Source organism: Scleropages formosus, chromosome 12 (assembly GCF_900964775.1).
Source record: "Scleropages formosus chromosome 12, fSclFor1.1, whole genome shotgun sequence".
Classification (NCBI taxonomy): domain Eukaryota; kingdom Metazoa; phylum Chordata; class Actinopteri; order Osteoglossiformes; family Osteoglossidae; genus Scleropages; species Scleropages formosus.
This window is the reverse complement of record NC_041817.1, coordinates 23,983,897-24,002,926: the sequence shown is the minus strand read 5'-3', so window position 1 is coordinate 24,002,926 and position 19,030 is coordinate 23,983,897. Positions and strand designations below refer to the sequence as shown.

At 45.5% G+C, this 19,030-nt stretch overlaps 1 protein-coding gene across 3 annotated transcripts in view; it reads right to left on the bottom strand.

The window, feature by feature from the left end:
* The window catches only part of pcca (propionyl-CoA carboxylase subunit alpha), a 115,009-nt gene that overhangs the window by 18,310 nt on the left and 77,669 nt on the right, over positions 1–19,030 (bottom strand). For 2 of the 3 annotated variants that reach the window (XM_018745068.2, XM_029256713.1), the window contains 2 exons: positions 18,166–18,264; positions 12,709–12,762 (listed from right to left, as the gene is read on the bottom strand). In XM_018745068.2, the coding sequence (XP_018600584.2) occupies positions 12,709–12,762; positions 18,166–18,264 (153 nt within the window). Of the gene's footprint in view, positions 1–6,581; positions 6,769–12,708; positions 12,763–18,165; positions 18,265–19,030 lie in introns of all 3 variants that reach the window. The other variant, XR_001965804.2, reaches the window with a different exon arrangement.

Here is a 19,030-nt window from a genome sequence, read left to right as displayed (position 1 = left end):
GGGTGTATGCAAGAGAGAGCGAGCGTGCGTGCGTGCGTGCGTGCGTTTGAGAAGGCGGAGGTGCGTGGGAGGGTTCTTGGCTCGAGCTAAATATTCTTTAATCCTGACCTTGGAAATCTAACCTTAGGAATTGTTTGGTCATCAGAGGGAAAAAATCACAATGAAATTAAGAACTGAGATAAACACAAAGCAGCAACACAGAAAAGTGTTGGAATTTATATGTACAAATACACTGAGAAAAATATTTCGAAAATTATTATTTTGTGGTATTGTGCTTCTTGTGAAACACATCAAAATAAACCCTAACTTTTTTTTTTGAAGACGACAAATTATGCTTTCGCAACCTGTAAATTATTTTGCTCTCGATCCGGTCAGAAGTAACTAAGAAACATATAGGAATAAAGGCCAGGGAAAAAAACAAAAAGGTGTTTGTGGAATATTATTAAATATAAAATAATTAAGCCAAAAGAGTATCATGCTCAACTGAGGGGTTAAAGGTGATGCTCTGGTAGTTACAGATACCTTCCATGAATTATTGATAATGTAAATTGGGTTCCAAATGGTATCGCGGATAAAGCAGGTAACACACCCTTTGACACAATCTGCTTTCGTTTACTTAACTTTCTCACCTGCAGCCAGAGCAACAAGTTGACACATTGACCTTTTGCCCAGAAAACACATTAGGAAGCCCTCAGTCAAGGAGGAGATATCATGCTCTCCTCCAGAACACTCTATATTTAGTGTGGGATACCCCATGACAATTGGGCGAAGGGAAGGTGGAAGTCCCGTCATAAAAATCAATCAAGGAAAACACAACGGGCCTCGTAAATCTGAGATCTGGGGGCAGTCAACGGGGGGCTTGGGAAGTACACAATTCCCAATTATTCTTATCAGGAAAGAAAGCATTTTCCTTCTGAACCCAGGTCACGTGCGGTCACGACCTTGAAAAGGCCATTTGGCATCCAAATGTATGGCTACCTCAAAAGCGCACAGAGGAGCTGGCAAACCCCAAGGAGTGCATGACAATCACCCCTTAACGACACAGTTCATGGTAAAAATACCTGTAATGTGTTCATCGAAACACAATCCGAAATCACAAAACAATCCAATATAAGTATTAACGTGCCAAACATCCAAATAAATATGAAACACACCAAAAAAAACCTGAAAATATTAAATAAGTGGATTTTTTTAAGCTCTACATTTCCAGTACAGAGAAAAAATATATATATAAAAATTTATATATATATTTTTTCCCCCCAATTACAGAGAAAATTTTCAAACAACACCTTCAGGCATTTTAATGAAAGACAAGTACACCTATTTTTTTCCTACCCAAAGCGCAAAGTTCTTCAAAGAGGACTCGATCTCGGCTCCTTGGTTGTTAAAATCTGCTTGACTGACTCACCCGAGGTACAAGTGTCGTGTAGCGTCGTTTACTAGACAGATGTATTTAATTGACAGCCTGTCGGAGTGACTGTACCGCCCAGGGGAGCGATCATGGAGGCGACTGCGAAAGTGCAGAGGAGAGCATGAGGCCATTTAAACGACATTCTCAGGGACGGCCAAAACAGCATTGCAACACACATACACACACATTTTCTGAACCACTTGTCCCAGTCAGGGTCACGGCGACCCGGAGCCTGACCCGTAGCCTGACCCGTAGCCTGACCCGGCAACACAGGGCGCAAGGCTGGAGGGGGGAGGGGACACACCCAGGACGGGACGCCAGTCTGTCGCAAGGCACCCCACGCAGAACTCGAACCGCAGACCCGCCAGAGAGCGGGACCCGGCCAAACCCGCTGTGCATCAGCAAAGCTGAAAAAACATTAATTAAAGAATAGAAATTTGGAGATTTGGAAAGAGGAGAAAAATTAAGATTTCAACGGAGCTGAAACACCTCAGATCACAGGTATGGCTCTAGACACATCATACACGGTCCGGTGATGAATTGCACAATTATCTATTGAGGTTTTTTCCCCACCTGGGTTTCACCAATACTGCGAGTTCAGAGAACTGGGGAAGATGAAGCAGCTCCAAAAAGCGCAGGAGTGTCTTCGTTTCCACGTCCTGGTCCCTCCAACAAAAACCTGCCCCACCCCCCCTCCTGTGTCCAGGCCTGGCAGCAGACATGTCACAACAGTCCTCCAAAAAGTTCCATTCATAGCCAGTGAGGCCTTCTGCTCAAACCCAGGACCAGAGGGAGCTGAGGAGGCAGGTACCCAGCTTCCTATTGGCATTTCTCGCATGGAAACATTGCAACAGGAGCCGCGTGAGCCGTGGGAGGGTAAGGAAACAAAGGAGACCGTCAGGGATATGGAGCCGGATGGCTCTGCAGCAGGTGAAGACATGTGGGCCCCACTGGTGTCAAAATACACTCAGTTTCTTGGTTTCTAACAATAATAATAATATTAATAATAATACACAAGCACACAGTCTGAAATCGCTTGTTCCAAGCGGGCTTGCGGCGAACCGGAGCCTAACCCAGCAACACAGGGCAAGAGGCTGGAGGGGGAGGGGACACACCCAGGACGGCATGCCACTCCATCGCAAGGCACCCCAAGCAGGACTTGAATCCCAGACCCACCACACAGCGGGACCCGGCTAAGCCCCCTGTGCCACCGTGCCCCTGCATTATTAATAATAATAAGAAGAAGAAGAAGAAGAAGAAGAGGAAGAATTAATAACCCATCAATGCCAATTATCAAGGCTGCCTTCAATCTGGGTTTAAAAAAGTATGTTCATGTACATGTGTACATGCAATGTCAGTATATAGATATATTTATCTAAACTGGAATGAGCTGATTTATAGGATGATACTGTTTTGAATTGCTTTATTTTTCCACCAAAGATCGGATTTTTATAGCCGTGAATACGCCACCACTCTGCTATTGTGCACTGCTTGCGACAAATACCACCCCTTCATAAAAGTTGTAAAATTATGATAGCGTTTTTACGACTTCTGTTGCGGTTACAGCCGCTAACGCTCCATGTAGGCCATGCCAAATGTGCCCAGAAATAACAGAGAGCCTCCCCCACTGTCACCAAGATTGCCCGCCCAGGAGCCTGGCACACACCGCAGCGCACGTAAAAACCCAACGGATTACGGCGAGCGGCGGAAGGCTCCATAATGGGAACGCTGGCTCGTGCTCTTCCTTCTCCGGCTCGCTCATTGTCCACGCTGCGGCAAATCGGAATCGGAGCGAATCGCGCCCGCTTGCTCTTTCCGTTCCGGGGGCCACGTCCGGAGGAGAACGAGCTCCCGCCGAGAGCCAACAAGAGCTCGGGCCACACCGGAGTTGCTACGTGAATGGTCACGGTTGCCGAAGACTGAGGCCCTCTGTGGTGACGGGGCAGTAACCAGAGAGCGGCGGTAAGGCCGACAGCAGTGGAGCGAAGCGGTAAAGGAAAGGTGAACCAAATTTAAAGTAATTAAAGGGAGGTAAGGTGAGGGAATGCTTGCGGCCGATGGGGCTGCAGGTGTAGAGGCGTTGCGTTCGGGATGGGATCGGCCTGACAGGTGACCACAAACTGCCTAACAAGCAGGTAATTACACCACAAAGGTAATTTACTCAACTAAATACCACTGTGGCTGGTCCACCGGAGAAACCGGGCGCAATTACATAGTGTCGCTGCACAATGGAACATGTGGGATGTTCACCGAGTGGGAGGAGCTTGTTGGAGAGAGGGTGCTATCGATGGTTACGCGTTGCGTTTAATAGTGAGGAAAAACTAAGGCTTTCAAAGCGTCCGGCATAGAGGGCGAGGAAGAATCCACGTTCACGTTCACCAAAACGGCAGCACAGTGGAGGAACAGGTAGTGCTGGTGTCTCACCTCTCCTGGGCTGTGGGTTTCAATGTGGGTTCAAACCAGGCTCAGCTTGTGTGGCGTTTGCATGTTTACTCTGTGTTCATGAGTCTCCTTTGGGTGCTCTGGTTTCCTCCCGCATTTCAAACACACATAGTTCAGGTGGACTGTGACTCTAAATTGCGATTAGTGAATGAGTGTGTGTGTGCGCTTGCCTGTCTGGTTGCCATGTGATGGATGGTGCCCCATTCAGGGTTTACCCCATCTCAAGCGCTACGCTTCCAGGCTCCGCACCCCGTGGACATGCAGCGGACAAGCAGTTATTGATAATGAATCAACGGATTCCCCGCAGGTCACATGTCGGACAGGAAGGAGGAAGTTTGGGTCTATGAAGGTCAATGTGAGCAAAAAAAAAAAAAAACCCATTAATATATGTGAAACGACCCCCAAAAACAGCACGGCACCATTCTAAGAATAGACGTTTCTCGCCCAGCTCTTCCTGATCCTCTGTTCGCTACATCCAGGTGCCGTCCAGGAAGTTCCTCCTGCTCTCCTGTGGACAGATCTTCCAAAGACCTAGGGTGACTTGATCAGCGGAGTAAAGACCGTGCTTAATCTCTGACCCAGTTCCCTAGCCCTGATGTTCCCGTGCAGAAAGGCGCTCTCAGAAATCCCACAGATTCAAAGCGTGCCGCGGAGTACGATTAGGACACGCCCACAGATTTCTAACATAACGAGCACACAGCGGAAGCTGCGGAGAAGGCAGGGGCCGAAGAAGAGCGAGTGCGAGCTCGGTGACCTCCGGGCGGCTCGTGCCATGCCCCTGCTGACCCCCTGCCCAACCCCGGCTCGAGGATGCCCAGTGTCAGGGGATCGTGAGAATCCCCCGTCCAGCAGCCCAGGGAGGGGCGTTGTGTCCACGCCGCTAACAAGGCGCTGCCCGGAAGCTTGGGGAACTATAAAGCGGCGGCCCCCCCAGCTACACAAACAAGGCCAACCCACCTGAGACGGCAGGGGACAGGATATCGGCTACTTATAGCCGCCGGCGAAGCGCCACACAAGAATGGCAGGAAAGCGGGGCCGAGACGGTGCGCCGTGGACGCTTTGAAGTGCGCCGCGTCTGAACTGTCCCCGTAGTTCGGGCGAGAAGCCTTTGAAGGCGTTATCCTCCGCGGCCGTGTGTCCTGTTGTGAGCCAATTGTTTCCTCCTTCCCCTCCGCTTTTGTTTTTCGGCTGAAACCCACACTGGGGATTGTTGTCCGAGAGAGGGTCGTTCGCGGAGCCCCCCCGGCAGCGCCGTCTCCGCTCAGATGCCCATCATCGCAGGCAGCGTGAATGACGCCGCCGTGGCCGCGTCCAACACCGAGGAGCACTCTGAAGGACCTCCTCGTGCCATTTGGCCCATTTCCTCCCCGAGAAGCGAAAACTTCATAAACAACATGAAGATAAGCTGCGTATCATGAGCGCCACAACAGGACATTTTGTAAACACTTACACTACCGCTATCCGGAGCAGGCGAAACAGTGGTTAGAGATTCTGCCCTTCAATCGAGAGACCAAAGGTTCAAATCCCACCTCCTGCTGTAGCACCCTTGATCAAGGTACTTACCCGGAATTGACACAGTAAACGTTACCCAGCTGTACAAATAGGTAAATCACTGTAAGAGGTTTAGTGTAGAGAGCCCCCCTTTGGGAGTTTGATGTTTTCTTTTCCTCTGTTGCCAGTTTCGTCACTTAATAGTTATATTTATACCTTATTATACCTTGACTGACCTTTGTGCTGTATTTTTTGGAACTTTGTTCAGTGCACCGTGTCAATCCAGTGAGAAGAGCGATATATAAAAAAAAGAAGAATTAAACGGAACACCATAAATCACTAGCAGCTAAATGAATAAACAAATATTTAACATATAATTTAATTGTTAATTCTTTGGATATCCAATCTGCTTATATCGCCATAACAAATTAAACAGGCCTTATGTTACTTGAAAGAAAACTACAGTACATCATAATCAGGTCATGTCAAGCATCTTTTTCAGCTTATTTTCCGATTTTGACGGCATGCAGCCAGGGCTGGCAGAGTAAAGTGCAAGAATGAATCCGCAACGTGAACAATGGGGTCTGACGTGTGTCAAAATAACGGTGTCGTGTTAAACGCACGTAAATACAGCGCTCTTCCACAACAGTGGCCGTCGTTAAAAAAGAAAGCAATCGACACTCAGCTAGTGTAAAATCGACCATCCACTCCTCCTTTAAAAACCTCAAATGCGAGGGAAACCAAGTTGTCTGGCACTGCGATGATTCCTTGTGTCCGAACTATAACATGTATTTCATAAAATCACTATAATTGCACGCACGGCATCACCTGGATTCTGCTGCAGGCAGGTTCACCGCAAATGTGGACCCCGACGGACTGTTTACCGCTCAGCAGGTACAGGGGACGCTGAGACAATATAGCACTGACTCAGAGCTGTCCAACGAGAGGTCCACGACCCCGGGTCACAGCTCAGCCCACCTGAACATGTCAGAATCCAAAGCAGTACATTTCACCAGAGGAATCCTGCATCCTTAAGGAGACCAGTCAGGGTTGACCCCCTACACCCCAATGGTACAAACCTCTGGGCGACCATAAAACGGTGAAAGTGAGGTGCAGCATCAGGGAAAAAGCATTGGTCAAATTTCATTGATGATTATGGCCAGTTTTCCTCCTACAGGTCAGGAAGGCAACTTTACGAAGCCCCTTTCCGGAGGACCGAGCGAACCGTAACGTGTACCTGTATCACTGGATGTCACTGTGAAGTGATGCAGCATCCCTCCGGTGGCTCTAGAACTTCAGTCACGTTTTCCAAACCACAGCGTTCTAGCCGAGCGGAGCGGCCAGGGGGGTGGGGTCACGTCCTTTGTGGGAACGTGGAACGGACAAAAAGCGTAACCCTTGTGTGGTGAGCGGCGGCCACTCCCCTGCTCAAACAAACAACACGGCAAACAAAGTGAGAACATTCGACCGGATATGCTCTTTTTTCGCAATAGAACACAACTGGGACACAACAAAACAGAGACCGAGTCAATATACTGCGCACACGCTAATATATACAGTACATTCACAATACAACTGTAATAGGGTGACCAAGAGCGCGGCCAAACAGCCCTCCCTACGGAGATCCAAAAACGTCCCCCGGTGTTCATTCAAGTGGTCTCCGATATTGAATGTTAACTCTTCCTCTGACTCTTGAGTCGACCACACATTTACCACAGTAACTTACAGTGTGGATGGGGAGGACACTTTATTAGAACAGAGGCTTTTCTGAGTAGTTCATGATTTCAGCAGGATATTCTAAGCAAAGCGGAGAGCCCTGGCAGGCCCCACCCACCGTAGGCCAGGCGCTTCGCTGGGGGGGCCGGGCTAGAGAAGTGCAAAGTTGCACGTTGGCCCACCCGAGCAGGAAATTCCACAGCTTTCCCCTGTTCCACAGAACAATACGGCCAGAAAGACGGAAATATCACTGCTGAAAAGCAGAGAAAGGAGCATAATGTCGAAACAGAAGACGGACGCATTTCTGCTCCGCGCTGCGCTGTAATCGTTTCAAACCAGTAAGAGAGCATCCTCAGCCTCAGGACCGGCCGACGCCAGCTGAGCTCTCGGGCGGAAAGCTCTACCTGAGGTCACGGTCGCTCTGCCCCAGGTGTAACAAATGATCAAATCTCCCGATGGGATTAGAGCCGACGGTTATCTTACACAAATTATAACATTTTCCTGGATGCACGCTGACACCAGTGATAATTCCTTTCTTTCAAGAGCTTATTAGGCTTTTAAACATACTTCTCGCAGTTAAGGGCAGCAAATCACAATCAATCAATTAATCTCCTCACAGAGATCTCTACAGGCATAACATATCTCTAAAGGCACCGACGTGTTATAAAAACAAGACTGCCGACATCGGCTCCATTCTTCCTCAGTGCAGAATTTAATTCAATAACTGAGCTATCCCTGGCAATAACTTGGCTTTTATATCAATACTTTGTGGGAAGCCCATTAGTAAAATTAACTTTCTCTTTTATGCTGATGGAGGATATTTCAGAATATTGACCTTCTCGCACCATGTGTGTCGCCATAAAAAGAGACGATCAGCCAGAGAAAAATTAATAGAATGGTTTTAGCATTTTGATGCTTTTATCCGAGACGAACCACTGCGCCGAAGTCAATACAAAAAGTACAGGAATTTTACGTTGGGTACATTGTTATCGCATTAAAGGGACCTTGTGAGGGATCTCCAGATGATCACGTCCGTCCTTTTACACACACCATCTCCTCATTTGATTTTTCGACAGTAACTTTTCCACAAACTTCCCACAATGCAGTTTACGATTCCAGAACGAGAATGTCTAAATGGGGAAATTGGAGCACCGGCTCCTCATCTAAAGAACACAACTGAGACCTCCAGTCTGTTTGCAATTTGTTCGCAAATCTAAAATCACTTTTACCAGCAACTCACAACCAATTAAATCCTAATAGAGACATCCCACTGTTTATTACTTAGGTTCAGTAAAAGTTACTATATAGCAATAATAAAAAATAATTTAAAAAAAACTTAAACCCCATTAAAATTTAACAATATTTTAAAATGGAAAAATAAAATAAATAAAAAAAAAAACGTTACTAAACAAATTCCAACATGTACTGATGGTCGACCGTTTCATCACGTAAACGTGCAACATTCCTCACCTTGTTTATCACCAGCACAGCAGACATGAGGTGTAAAAACTGCACAAGGGAGTTAAATTAAGGCGGTCCCACACTCCTATTCTATTTGGGTGTGTTTTAATGACACCGATTAGCTGCCTGTGTAAATACAGGCTGCATTTGCTAAGCGACAAAGAAAATTAAGTAAAAAGTAGATGAAATACAACTGAAAATAAAGTGTGAAAATTTTAGTATCTTCAAAAATGTGTAACATAACACAAAGAGCCGGCAGAGAATAACCCCCTCAAAAAATAATGAGAATAATAACATTGTACATCAGGGGTGGAACAAATGATATTTTCATAGAGATGCGAGAGCGTCGGGGAAACACTGGCTCTGCGATCCCCTTCATTAGGTATTAATTTATTCATTAAATATTAACTCTTGTGTGGACTCTGCCGAGACACCAGGTGACACATGGCTGCTCGGTCCAGGCAGCACGCAGCTGGGGTTTGGATTCTGCTGGTAATTCCTCAGTTGGGTAAAAGGCAAATTATTCATCTCCTTAGAGAAGAGCGCCTTCTATTAAACACACCACAGGACGCAGGCCTACAGGTAATTATCTCTGGAAACACGCAAATGCACACGGGCTCCCGTTTGTACACAACATGTGTATCACTTTGTCTTATTTCACAACCATGTGTATCTCCCCCCCCCACCAAAAAAATATGCACAGGACATACAATTTCAGCTTGAACTGATATACTGCAAATAATATTAATTCCACAAAACGGTGCTGCCACAGAATACTAATAGTACAGACGACAACTGAGTGGAAATTTATACAAGAGCTGGTGTTGCGCATCAACGCGAAGCAGCAGGGAGGTGTAGCAGTTCGAGCTGCTGCCTTTCCAGGAAGGACCCAGGTTCAAATCCCGCCTTTTATGATTCGTGAACTTTACGTGAAATTTTGGTATAACAAATTCTGACTTTTGATACCCAGTTTTGGATTCCCCGAAAAAAACCATCAATATTACGATTTTTTCTTTTAATTTAAAAACATGGCTAAGTACCATCCCACAACTTGTAACAAAAAGTCCTGCTGAATGAAGGCCTTTTTCCAAGAGTCCTCAAGCATAGCGAGATGATGGATGGAGCCCACGAAGGGCTGCACTATCTGTACCGCTGAGGAGGTTCACGTCCCTCTTTGCGTCTTTAGGGACCCGAAGAGTTTCTTGGCTCAGAGGCGTTGGAGAGACGCGTCTCCTGCTCGAAGGAAGGCCCGTGATGCCGGGCTCCTGAAGACATCGTCACGCTTGGGTGAGACCGAGACAACATCCGTACCATTGAGTCGGCAGGGGGGTTCGGAGGAAATTCTAATCGGTTCGGGCAAATTCTTACGTTCCCTTGGCACGTCAGGCCCCGGGTGCCAGTAGTACGATGGAAAAAGCCTTTCGGCAGGAACTCCGGCCCGCCTCTTACGGGACCCGCAGCTGCCGAGCGAACAAGTCCCCTGTCCGTCAGATGCGCTGAACATTTACTCCTGCACCATCTTTCAATTGTGCAGGAAAAACATACTTTCTAAACTTATACTTGCCCCCCCCCGCCCTACCCTACCTGGGGGGGGGGAAAACGTAAGGCGATACTGTAATGCTGGTCAGCTCCTGACGGGTTTTGTGGTTTTCATTTACATATAATTACACTTTAATAGGAGCGTGACAAGTGCAAAGACTTAAGTGGCAGACAGGCGCGGGCTGCGGCGGACCCCCTATGATACCGGATGACAAGACACAGCACAAGCTCCATCTCCTGCTAATTAAACGAATCAATTAAGAGACTATTGTTGCGACTGTGTAACTGATGTTCTATAGTGGCAATAACAGTCCCATAGGGAGGTCCTCAGCTACATTAAAACGCTGCCCTCCACAACTCCATCTGATATCATTAGAAACACTTATTTGCGTCTTGCTGTCATGTCAGCGAAGGCGACGCATTATGGAAATGCGCGGACCCGAACGGGCCCAGTATGAGATCGGGTTCGCTCCTCAACCCGCGGATCCTCCAAGTTCCCCCAAAGTTCCTTAATGCAATGGATACATCCATCAACGCAGCAACCATTTAGTCGCAAGGTAAGGGTCACATATTTGCATACTTTCCCTGCTATGCAAATACTGTTTAAGCAGGGGAAATTATCATATTAAATTTACCCTCCTCAGTAAAACTGATTGAGTTCCAAATGGTTTCAGATGGCTGTCATTAATCCTTAGCAAAGGGTACAGCCCCTCTACGCTAATTTGATTGTGCAGGGGGCACCAAAGGTCACATTACCAGCATACTAATGCTGAACCCTATTTAATCTTAATTTCCAGGACACCTTACAACTTAATATGCACTTTGAGAGAAAATTGCGGCCTAGTTAATATTCGACTCCCCTGACAATAGAGGTCTAATGTGATAAAAGGTGTCGTTCCCCCCCGATAAAGATCTCTGAAATGAGAGCTGTTTATTGATAAACTGTTAACACTGAAATGTGAAACTTGCAGACTGAACTTTATAAGTTTAAAACACCTTAACTCACTAAACTGAAAAAAGGACGGAAATCTCTTGACTGAAAGTGTCTCGGAAAAACAATCACCTCTAAGTCAAACATGCGCATCAAGAGTAACCAAAATCTGTTTTTACACATTATCATGTTACAGTACATCATAGTAACAAAAAGGGTCCCAAAAGAAGAACGTGTTTGTTGTAGAAGTAAACAAGGGGTGTGGGGCGCCGGAGGCCTCTGACTAGATAGAGGGGGACACAGCTGGCTGCTGGTTTGGGACAGTCTCCCAGAGCAGGGCCTGGGGTCATGGGTCCGAGGCCAAAGAAGCCCCCCGTCTGCGGAAAGCAGCCCTGGAAACTCAAAAATCAAAATGTATGTATTGCGTTTGTGTGCTATAGGGGCAGCTGGTAGCACAGTGGTTGAAGCTACTGCCTTTGGATGCAAAGGTTGCAGGTTTGAATCCCACCTCCAGCTGTAGTACCCTTCATTAAATGGGAAAATAATTGTAACACCATAACTTGCTTTGGAAAAAAGTGTCAAGTAAATGAATAAAATGTAAACGCGTGTGTGTTCTGCTGTAATATCTGCCTAAATTAGCCAATCAGGAAGGGTTCCGCTTCCAATTTTTTCCAAGATACAATGGCAGCAGTGATGTGGACCAGCAGGAGTGAACTCCCACCACTTTGCCAGGATGTGGAAGCTGCGTGGTGTCCTTCAACTGGCCGCGCAGAAGGGCCAACCAAGTCTCGCGCGGCTCCTCTCGACCCGCTTGGTGCCCGGCTGTCAGATGGCTGGGCTAACCCCTGGTTCCCTTGCGCAAACTGGCGCCGGGATCTCTACGTTTGCCATGCGGTGTTGGGGAATCGAGCGAAACGCTCGACTCGTGCTGACGCTCCATGACAGACATCCTCCTCGCAGCGTCAAACCGGCTTTTCCAGCGTTGCTGACAGAAAGGTCAGAGCCGGGTCGAAACGGACGGCCCCGGGGCCAGGGGGAGTGGGCGAACGCCAGGCACGCTTGCGGACGCGCACGCAAGGGCACCGATGTCCGAGACAGGGATTCTCAAGCCCTTCTCAGCATTCCCCAAAAGGATTTTTTATTATTTTATATAATTAAATATATTTATTGATTTTGTTACATTAATTTTATTATTTCATTTATCCTACAGGTGTCACTCCTGAAAGCATCAAGAACTCGAGATGTGAACATGCAGAATAAAGGCCACTAATTTGACAGCTGATGGGCATTTTCCCCATCTGTCCAGAAAAATTAAAGAAAAGAAATACACACACACACACACACACACAGATATATATACATACACACACACACAAATTTCAGCACTTATGCATATAAATGGTGTTTCCAAAGGTAAAATAATCAAACATGGACTTGAAAATTTTAAGAAAAAAGAAAAAAGAAAAAAAAAAAAAAAAAAACTTTTGTGCTCCAACTCACTTTAGAAAAGCCCACCATGCCTAGTAAAATACTTACCTTCAGAGTCAGATCAAATTAGTCAGTAAAAGTTTTTTTTGGAATCAGAACATCAGTAAACATTAAAAATTGACACTATTTTAATTAAAACTGTGCTGCCCTTTCTGTTTCATGCCAAATGTTTACACAAGTTTCATAATAATTTTGACATTCAACAGGGATAAGAATCAGTTTTACTCACCGACGTGCCCAGATACTGAAGATCGATCTCCCCTGATGCACTACGGGAAAGGCACTGCAAACAAAATTAATGAAGACATAAATAAAATATGTTTCACTGCAGCTTTTAAAATTACATGCAAAACATCCATATTAACATATCAAAAAGAAACGTTTTGACAACAAAAAATTATTCTCTCTAATTGTGCAATGAATAATAAAAATATTTGGAAAAATCTTAATAAAGTGTCATTTCTGGTTTTTTTTTTTGGAGGGAAAAAAAATCTGAAACAAGGTCTGACACCAAAGTCCCAATATAACTGTCAGCAGAAAGTCATCAACTTAAGCCAATAGTGATTCAAGGGGATTCATATTCATATTTCCTCCCATCCAGGAGGAACATTTCAGTCATGAGAACTGAAGAGCAGATAACAGACTACTGGGACACAAATCCTCCCATTAAGTTTTACTTAAAACACTTATGCTCAAAAACAACATAAGCAAGATTATTCTCCAGCTCAAATTTGAAAAACGTTATTAATAAGAGGAGGAAACTACTGACAACAATGAATATATCCCAAAAAGAAAGGGTGTGCAAGACTGAATTCATCTTTTAATGCCCAAAAATAATGGAGATGTTTAAAGGAGAGCTCTGTTCACGTACATCATGGGTAATACGAATATGAACCCCAGAGGAGGAGCTAAACTGGGCTTTACTGCAGCCAACAAGTCCTCAGCGAGTGTGTGATGGTACCCTGTGGGTTGCTGGAAGGAGGTGCCCCCCCAAGTGAGAGAGGTGAGCACGGGGGCAAGTGGGGGCAGATGAGGGTCCGACAACTCTTCCTGCTGCTTATGAAGCGGTGAGGAAATACGATATGCTAAGGCACATCCCTCATTATGGTAAAAATGTCCCAAAAAACAAGGCCCCTCATCCCTGTCCCTGTACGCCAAATTCCCCAGGAACTTGCGACGTGACATTAATCTTTTTATCCCTCTAGACTGCTGTGGCTTGGCGGGCGGGTGGCGCCTCGGATCGTGACCAGGTGGGAAGCCCCTCCATGCTCACCTTCTCACCCGCTTCTGAAGGACTTTGGAGTGAAAAGAGCAAAAGTGCTGGGCTGGCCAGGGGACACAGCGGCTCACCCCATGAATATTCATGAACCGCCTCCACCCATCATTTCCTTACTAATACGAAATGAGGATACAATCATTATTAATGAAATAATTGCAGCCGCTCGGTTGGTGTTAATTATTGCCAAGCCTGTGAAACCACGGGCTGTATTTTCAAAAATTAGTATAAATCTCGGCTCTATTATCTAGTAATTCCAGAAAAAATAATAAAACAAAAGAGACATTTACAGTCAGCTCTGCTGCAGCGCATGTTTAAATTACACCACGTAAATATAACAAATAAGGAAGAGGGTTTACGTAACTCAAAATTTTGTAACCATGATCTGGTAACGATGCAATCCCATCACAAAGGAATTCAGTCCCAAAATACATATTCTTTCTATATTTTCATGTGCTTTAATGTCTGTTTGCAACAGATGCTGTTTCTGGAAGGTTTTGCACCGTCTAATTTTGGGTATGTTATGACTTTTTGTGTGATTACTGTGATTTTTGTGCTATGCCCCATTCCCCCCCCCGTTAAAATTATTTTAATTACACAAATTAGTATAACAAGATGTTTCACAGGAACACATCTAAAATCTGTTTCAACTGCCCTCGTTGAGGTTTTCTATGTTCTGCTTTTATGAATTATTACAGCACTGATGTCCATTTACATGAGAGGATACGCGGTAAACGAAAGTGAGCAAGTGATGTCCGTTTACCCATTCATACAGCTGTGTAAGTTTTACATGACTCTTGTTATAGCAGAACTGATTGCACTTAGACTCTCTCCAGTTTGCTCCGTGTGAACTCTGACCCTCAGCGTTTGACCCTCGACTCACTACATATCTATTAGATAACTGACTGACAGTGCCGATTGGTAAAACTGCCCATAATTTGCCCCTCAGGGCCTGCGGCAGGACTCCCCATTGTAATCCCGCCCCGTCTGCTCACCATTTGAACCCGGGCTCCAGCTTATCTAGGGGATTTATGAAGAGCCTTCAGCCATCGCTCTGGAACCAGTTAGGGAAAAACGAGCCTGACATTTACATTTCCGCAATTTCATTACCCGTATTGCAACTGCTATCAAAACCCCGGGCAGACGTTAAAGAAAATACGTCCCTTCATCTCGACGAACCGTCCACGTTTATCCCCTTTGACCCGCTCTCTTATTTGCCCTACCGTTCAAGGTCGTTCTGGCAGTCCTTGACCGCCAACCCCTCCCCAGAACAAAGTCTTGTTTAGATGTTTGTTGCCGGCAGCCTGCAGGTACAAGATGCCTCTTTGGTCTCCTTCACCGGCTTCTTTAAGGCCTCCTTTCATGTTGCGGCCTCGGCATCGACGCCCCCTCATGGTGCCGTGCCCTTCGCAAACTCACTCGCTGTTTGATGTTGCCCAGCGCTGCTGTTGTTGCTGCGTATGCCCCAGTTTTCTTTCCCTCCCGCGGAAGTGCAGCCGAAGGCTCCGGCTTTGGACGTTCGAGGCTCTAATGCGCTCGACAGTTAATTGATCTAATTGTTCTCAATGTTGTCAATGATCACGTAACATTTTTACAGTGCCAATCCTGCGTCGGAAGCTCAACATTCCCACGGGGAGTCCGACGAGACCCCCTGCGGCAATCCCACCCATGTCTCAAACCCGGAGCCCTGGACCCTCGACCTTGAACAATAACGTCCTGTGTGTACATCACCCTGGGCACCGTAAAACTGGCGAACAAATATTTTCCAAGTAACGCGGTACTGTACTGTACATCGCAGGACGTTTCTCAGCGCAAATATTTGCTCGTGGGGAACAGTTCAGGACTCATGGGTGTGGCGCTGAGGTCTTGGACCTTTGGTAATGAAAGCCAGCATCACTGACAAGCAGGGTATTGTTTCCCAGCACCATTCTCTGCATTGTTATGTCTATCTGCGGTGCATTAAAAAAAAACAGCCATATGGTACTACCTTCTGCATCAACCAGCTTAATTGGACACCAACAACTGCAATCTTCATTTTCAGCTAACTAGTAATACAAAATTAATCAGATGATCTTTATAATACCAACAGCACATAATATCAAACACTGCAGTTCCCAGATGTGAAGATTCTATTTGTATGTGTGTGCGTTTATATCCTTAATTGTCTTTAGTCATAAACACTACTTTAAAAACATGTATATATGAGCTAATTGTTAGTATTGAATCTCTTCAGCCTGGCTGGAGCCTGAACTTGATATGTTTACTTACACAATATAGTTCATTTTTTAAGCCAATAATCATTTAAAAGAGTTGTATTTGCAATAACAGTTCTACATAAACTTTCATACTATACTCAAAGTTTCTGATTAACTTTGCTGCTTAAGGGCAGAGAGTAACGGTCCTTTCAAACAGAAAACTTGACAATTCTGCAAATTTATATCTACCTATCATTATGTGCACACACCTTAAGAAAAGTTTCTTTTTTTTTTAATAAAAGAATAAAAAATAAAAGCTTGATCATCCACACATCCTTGTTCCAAAAAGGTAATGCACATGAGGGTCACCACAGAGAACCACGGTGTTTCTTTGAATATAAAACATGTTTCTAACTTTTAGCCCCTGTGAAGGAAAGTGGCGCTGTAAAATTACCAACTTAGTCAAGTCTTAGATCCCGGTGTGAAAACACAGATGTCAGTCTCCCGGCTTTGCAACTCCAGTAACACGTATTCTGCCACTTAACGGCAATCAAGTATTTCTCATTACATGGCTCGGGTTTCTGGCGCAGCCAAAAAGCTTTCAGTTATTCTGTCCCAAATTAGTTCCACTTAGTTGGCTACCAATGACCTATTCAATGTAGGATGCAATGGGGGACAATCAGCAGACTACTGTGGCTTTTCAATGACTAAGTTCAGGGGCACAGAAATTACAAGGTGGAGAAGGGGGGGGGGGGATGTGGTAATTCTCCAGTGCTTCAGCTGTGCAATAATGATGCTCCCTGACCTCTTGAGAGAATTTATTTCCAAATAACAGAGACCCCTGATTTGTTTCCATTAAAACTTTATTAATGTCATCCTATAAAATGCACAAAATGCTGATCTGGGGAGAAAAAAAAAACATTTAAAACATGCAGAATTTTTTTATTATTAACTTATCTGACACCTTTGTTCAAGGTGATTTTCAATGTGAGGTTTGTACCCTTACACTGATTTACCCCTTACATAGCTGAGTAATTTTTACTGTATCAGCTCGTGTGTCGGGTTAGGTTCCGGTTCGCTGCAACCCCACTCGGGACAAGCAGTTTCAGTCAGTGTGTGCGTGTTAATTCAGAGTAAGTACCTTGACCAAGGGTACAAGAGTAGTAGCAGGGGATTCAAACCTGGGTCCTCTGCCTGCAGGGGGATATTTACATTTAGTTATTTAGCAGACACTTTTCTCCAAAGCGACTTCCAATGAACTCTATGTAGCGTTACCAGCCCACACACCTTATTCACCAGGGTGACTTACACTGCTAGATACACTACTTACACTGGGTCACTCATCCATACATCAGTGGAACACACACAAACTCTCTCTCACTCACACACTATGGGTGAACCTGAACACCATGTCTTTGGAGTGAGGGAGGAAACCGGAGCACCCAGAAGAAACCCACGCAGACACAGAAAACATGCTAACTCCACACAGACTGAGCAGGGATCGAACCCATGTCCTCTGACACCACCCAGGCACTGTTGGGCAGCAGCACTACTCACTGTGCCATCATGTCACCCTGTGCCCTATGTTTTAACTGCTATGATGCCACTGGGCTCCACCTACACTAGACACTAGGTCAGTGTTTACAAACATCTCTACAGTGCAAACACAGACATGTTAAAGATTAGCCTCCCTCTTTGTAATCACATTAAATGAGCATAAAGCATCCGGTTAGGTATGAACCGGGGCCCCTTAAAAATAAAACTGCCTTTCAATTTATACAATCTTTAATGGGTTTATGAAAAACTGTTAACTGCTTCATCTGATTTACTTTCTTTCTAGCAACGTCCACAAGAAAGGTCTCCACATATTATGAAAGCCACTACCATCTCCCTGCTGTCTTCACAAGCGCGTAAAAACAGGAGTAAAAAATTATTCTAAACAACGTTGAGTGCGTGTAAAGAAGAAAGAAAAAGCGAATAATGAATTTTTAATATAACAGATAGATTAGTAAAATGTGTTATGAAAAGTTTCCTTACAGATCCCAAAATCTTCATTTTAAATTGGCAAGTCCTTCTGGTGGAAAAATTTTGTCATAATGGAACACGTGGCAACAGAACATTTTGAGTAACTCAAAACTCAATCTGTCCTGCAACTGGAGACTCCTTGGTGTGTGTGTGTGTGAGAGAGAGAGAGAGCGCGTTGGGTTTCTGGTACCTGCACGGTCCTCTGGGTGCCGTTGACGGTGACGGGCAACAAAGCAGACGCCAGGTTCCACTCGCTGGACACATCCACCCGCTTCCCATCAAGATCCACCTGCAGAAAGCGGCAGACGAGACTGTTACCGGGGAGACAGACATGGGAACACGTCTCAAGTTCATCGCTGCGTTACCATGCGGCAGCCATCTTAAACAGATGGCGCCCAAACAGCCTGTCATGTTTATCGCTGCCGCCATAAAAGACAAGAGTCCAACAACATGGTGTTGCGGGCGCCTCTGGGGATTGGCGGGAGACCTGCGAACAGCTGCCTGGGGGAGCTCAGGGCTTCAGCCTCAGACACACCGCTCCCACACCGGCCTTCCAAACTCCTCTACCTATGCGGACATGCTACATTTACTGCAATTAAATAAGCGTGCCATTTGAATATTCGGTGACACATCGCAACCTGCTCAACGGGGCCTGCATATAATCTCGTCCCAACGGAGCGGGGAAGAAATTGTCCGTGTCACTATTAATGAAAGAATTTGCATTGTTATCTTAATTAAGAGGAAATAATGAAGCTCACTTCTGAATTAGTTAATCGACAAAAACTTGTACAAATGTGTGTGCATGGCCTGCAGGCATGGCCTGCTGATAAAGTATATTCTGCCGGGGTGCCGGGGTTACGTCAACTCAAGTCTGCGAGCCTCTAATAAGGCAGGTGCTGCCGGGTGTTTCTGCGGCTCTTTAGTAGTCAAGATGGTTTCTTGACCCCCTTCGCCTCAGCCTCTCCTCCCTCTTCTTCAGACACATCAAAAAAAGAAAAAAAAAATTAAAAAGAAAAAAAAAAAAAAAAAAAACTGAGCAGTAAAGGACCAGTGGA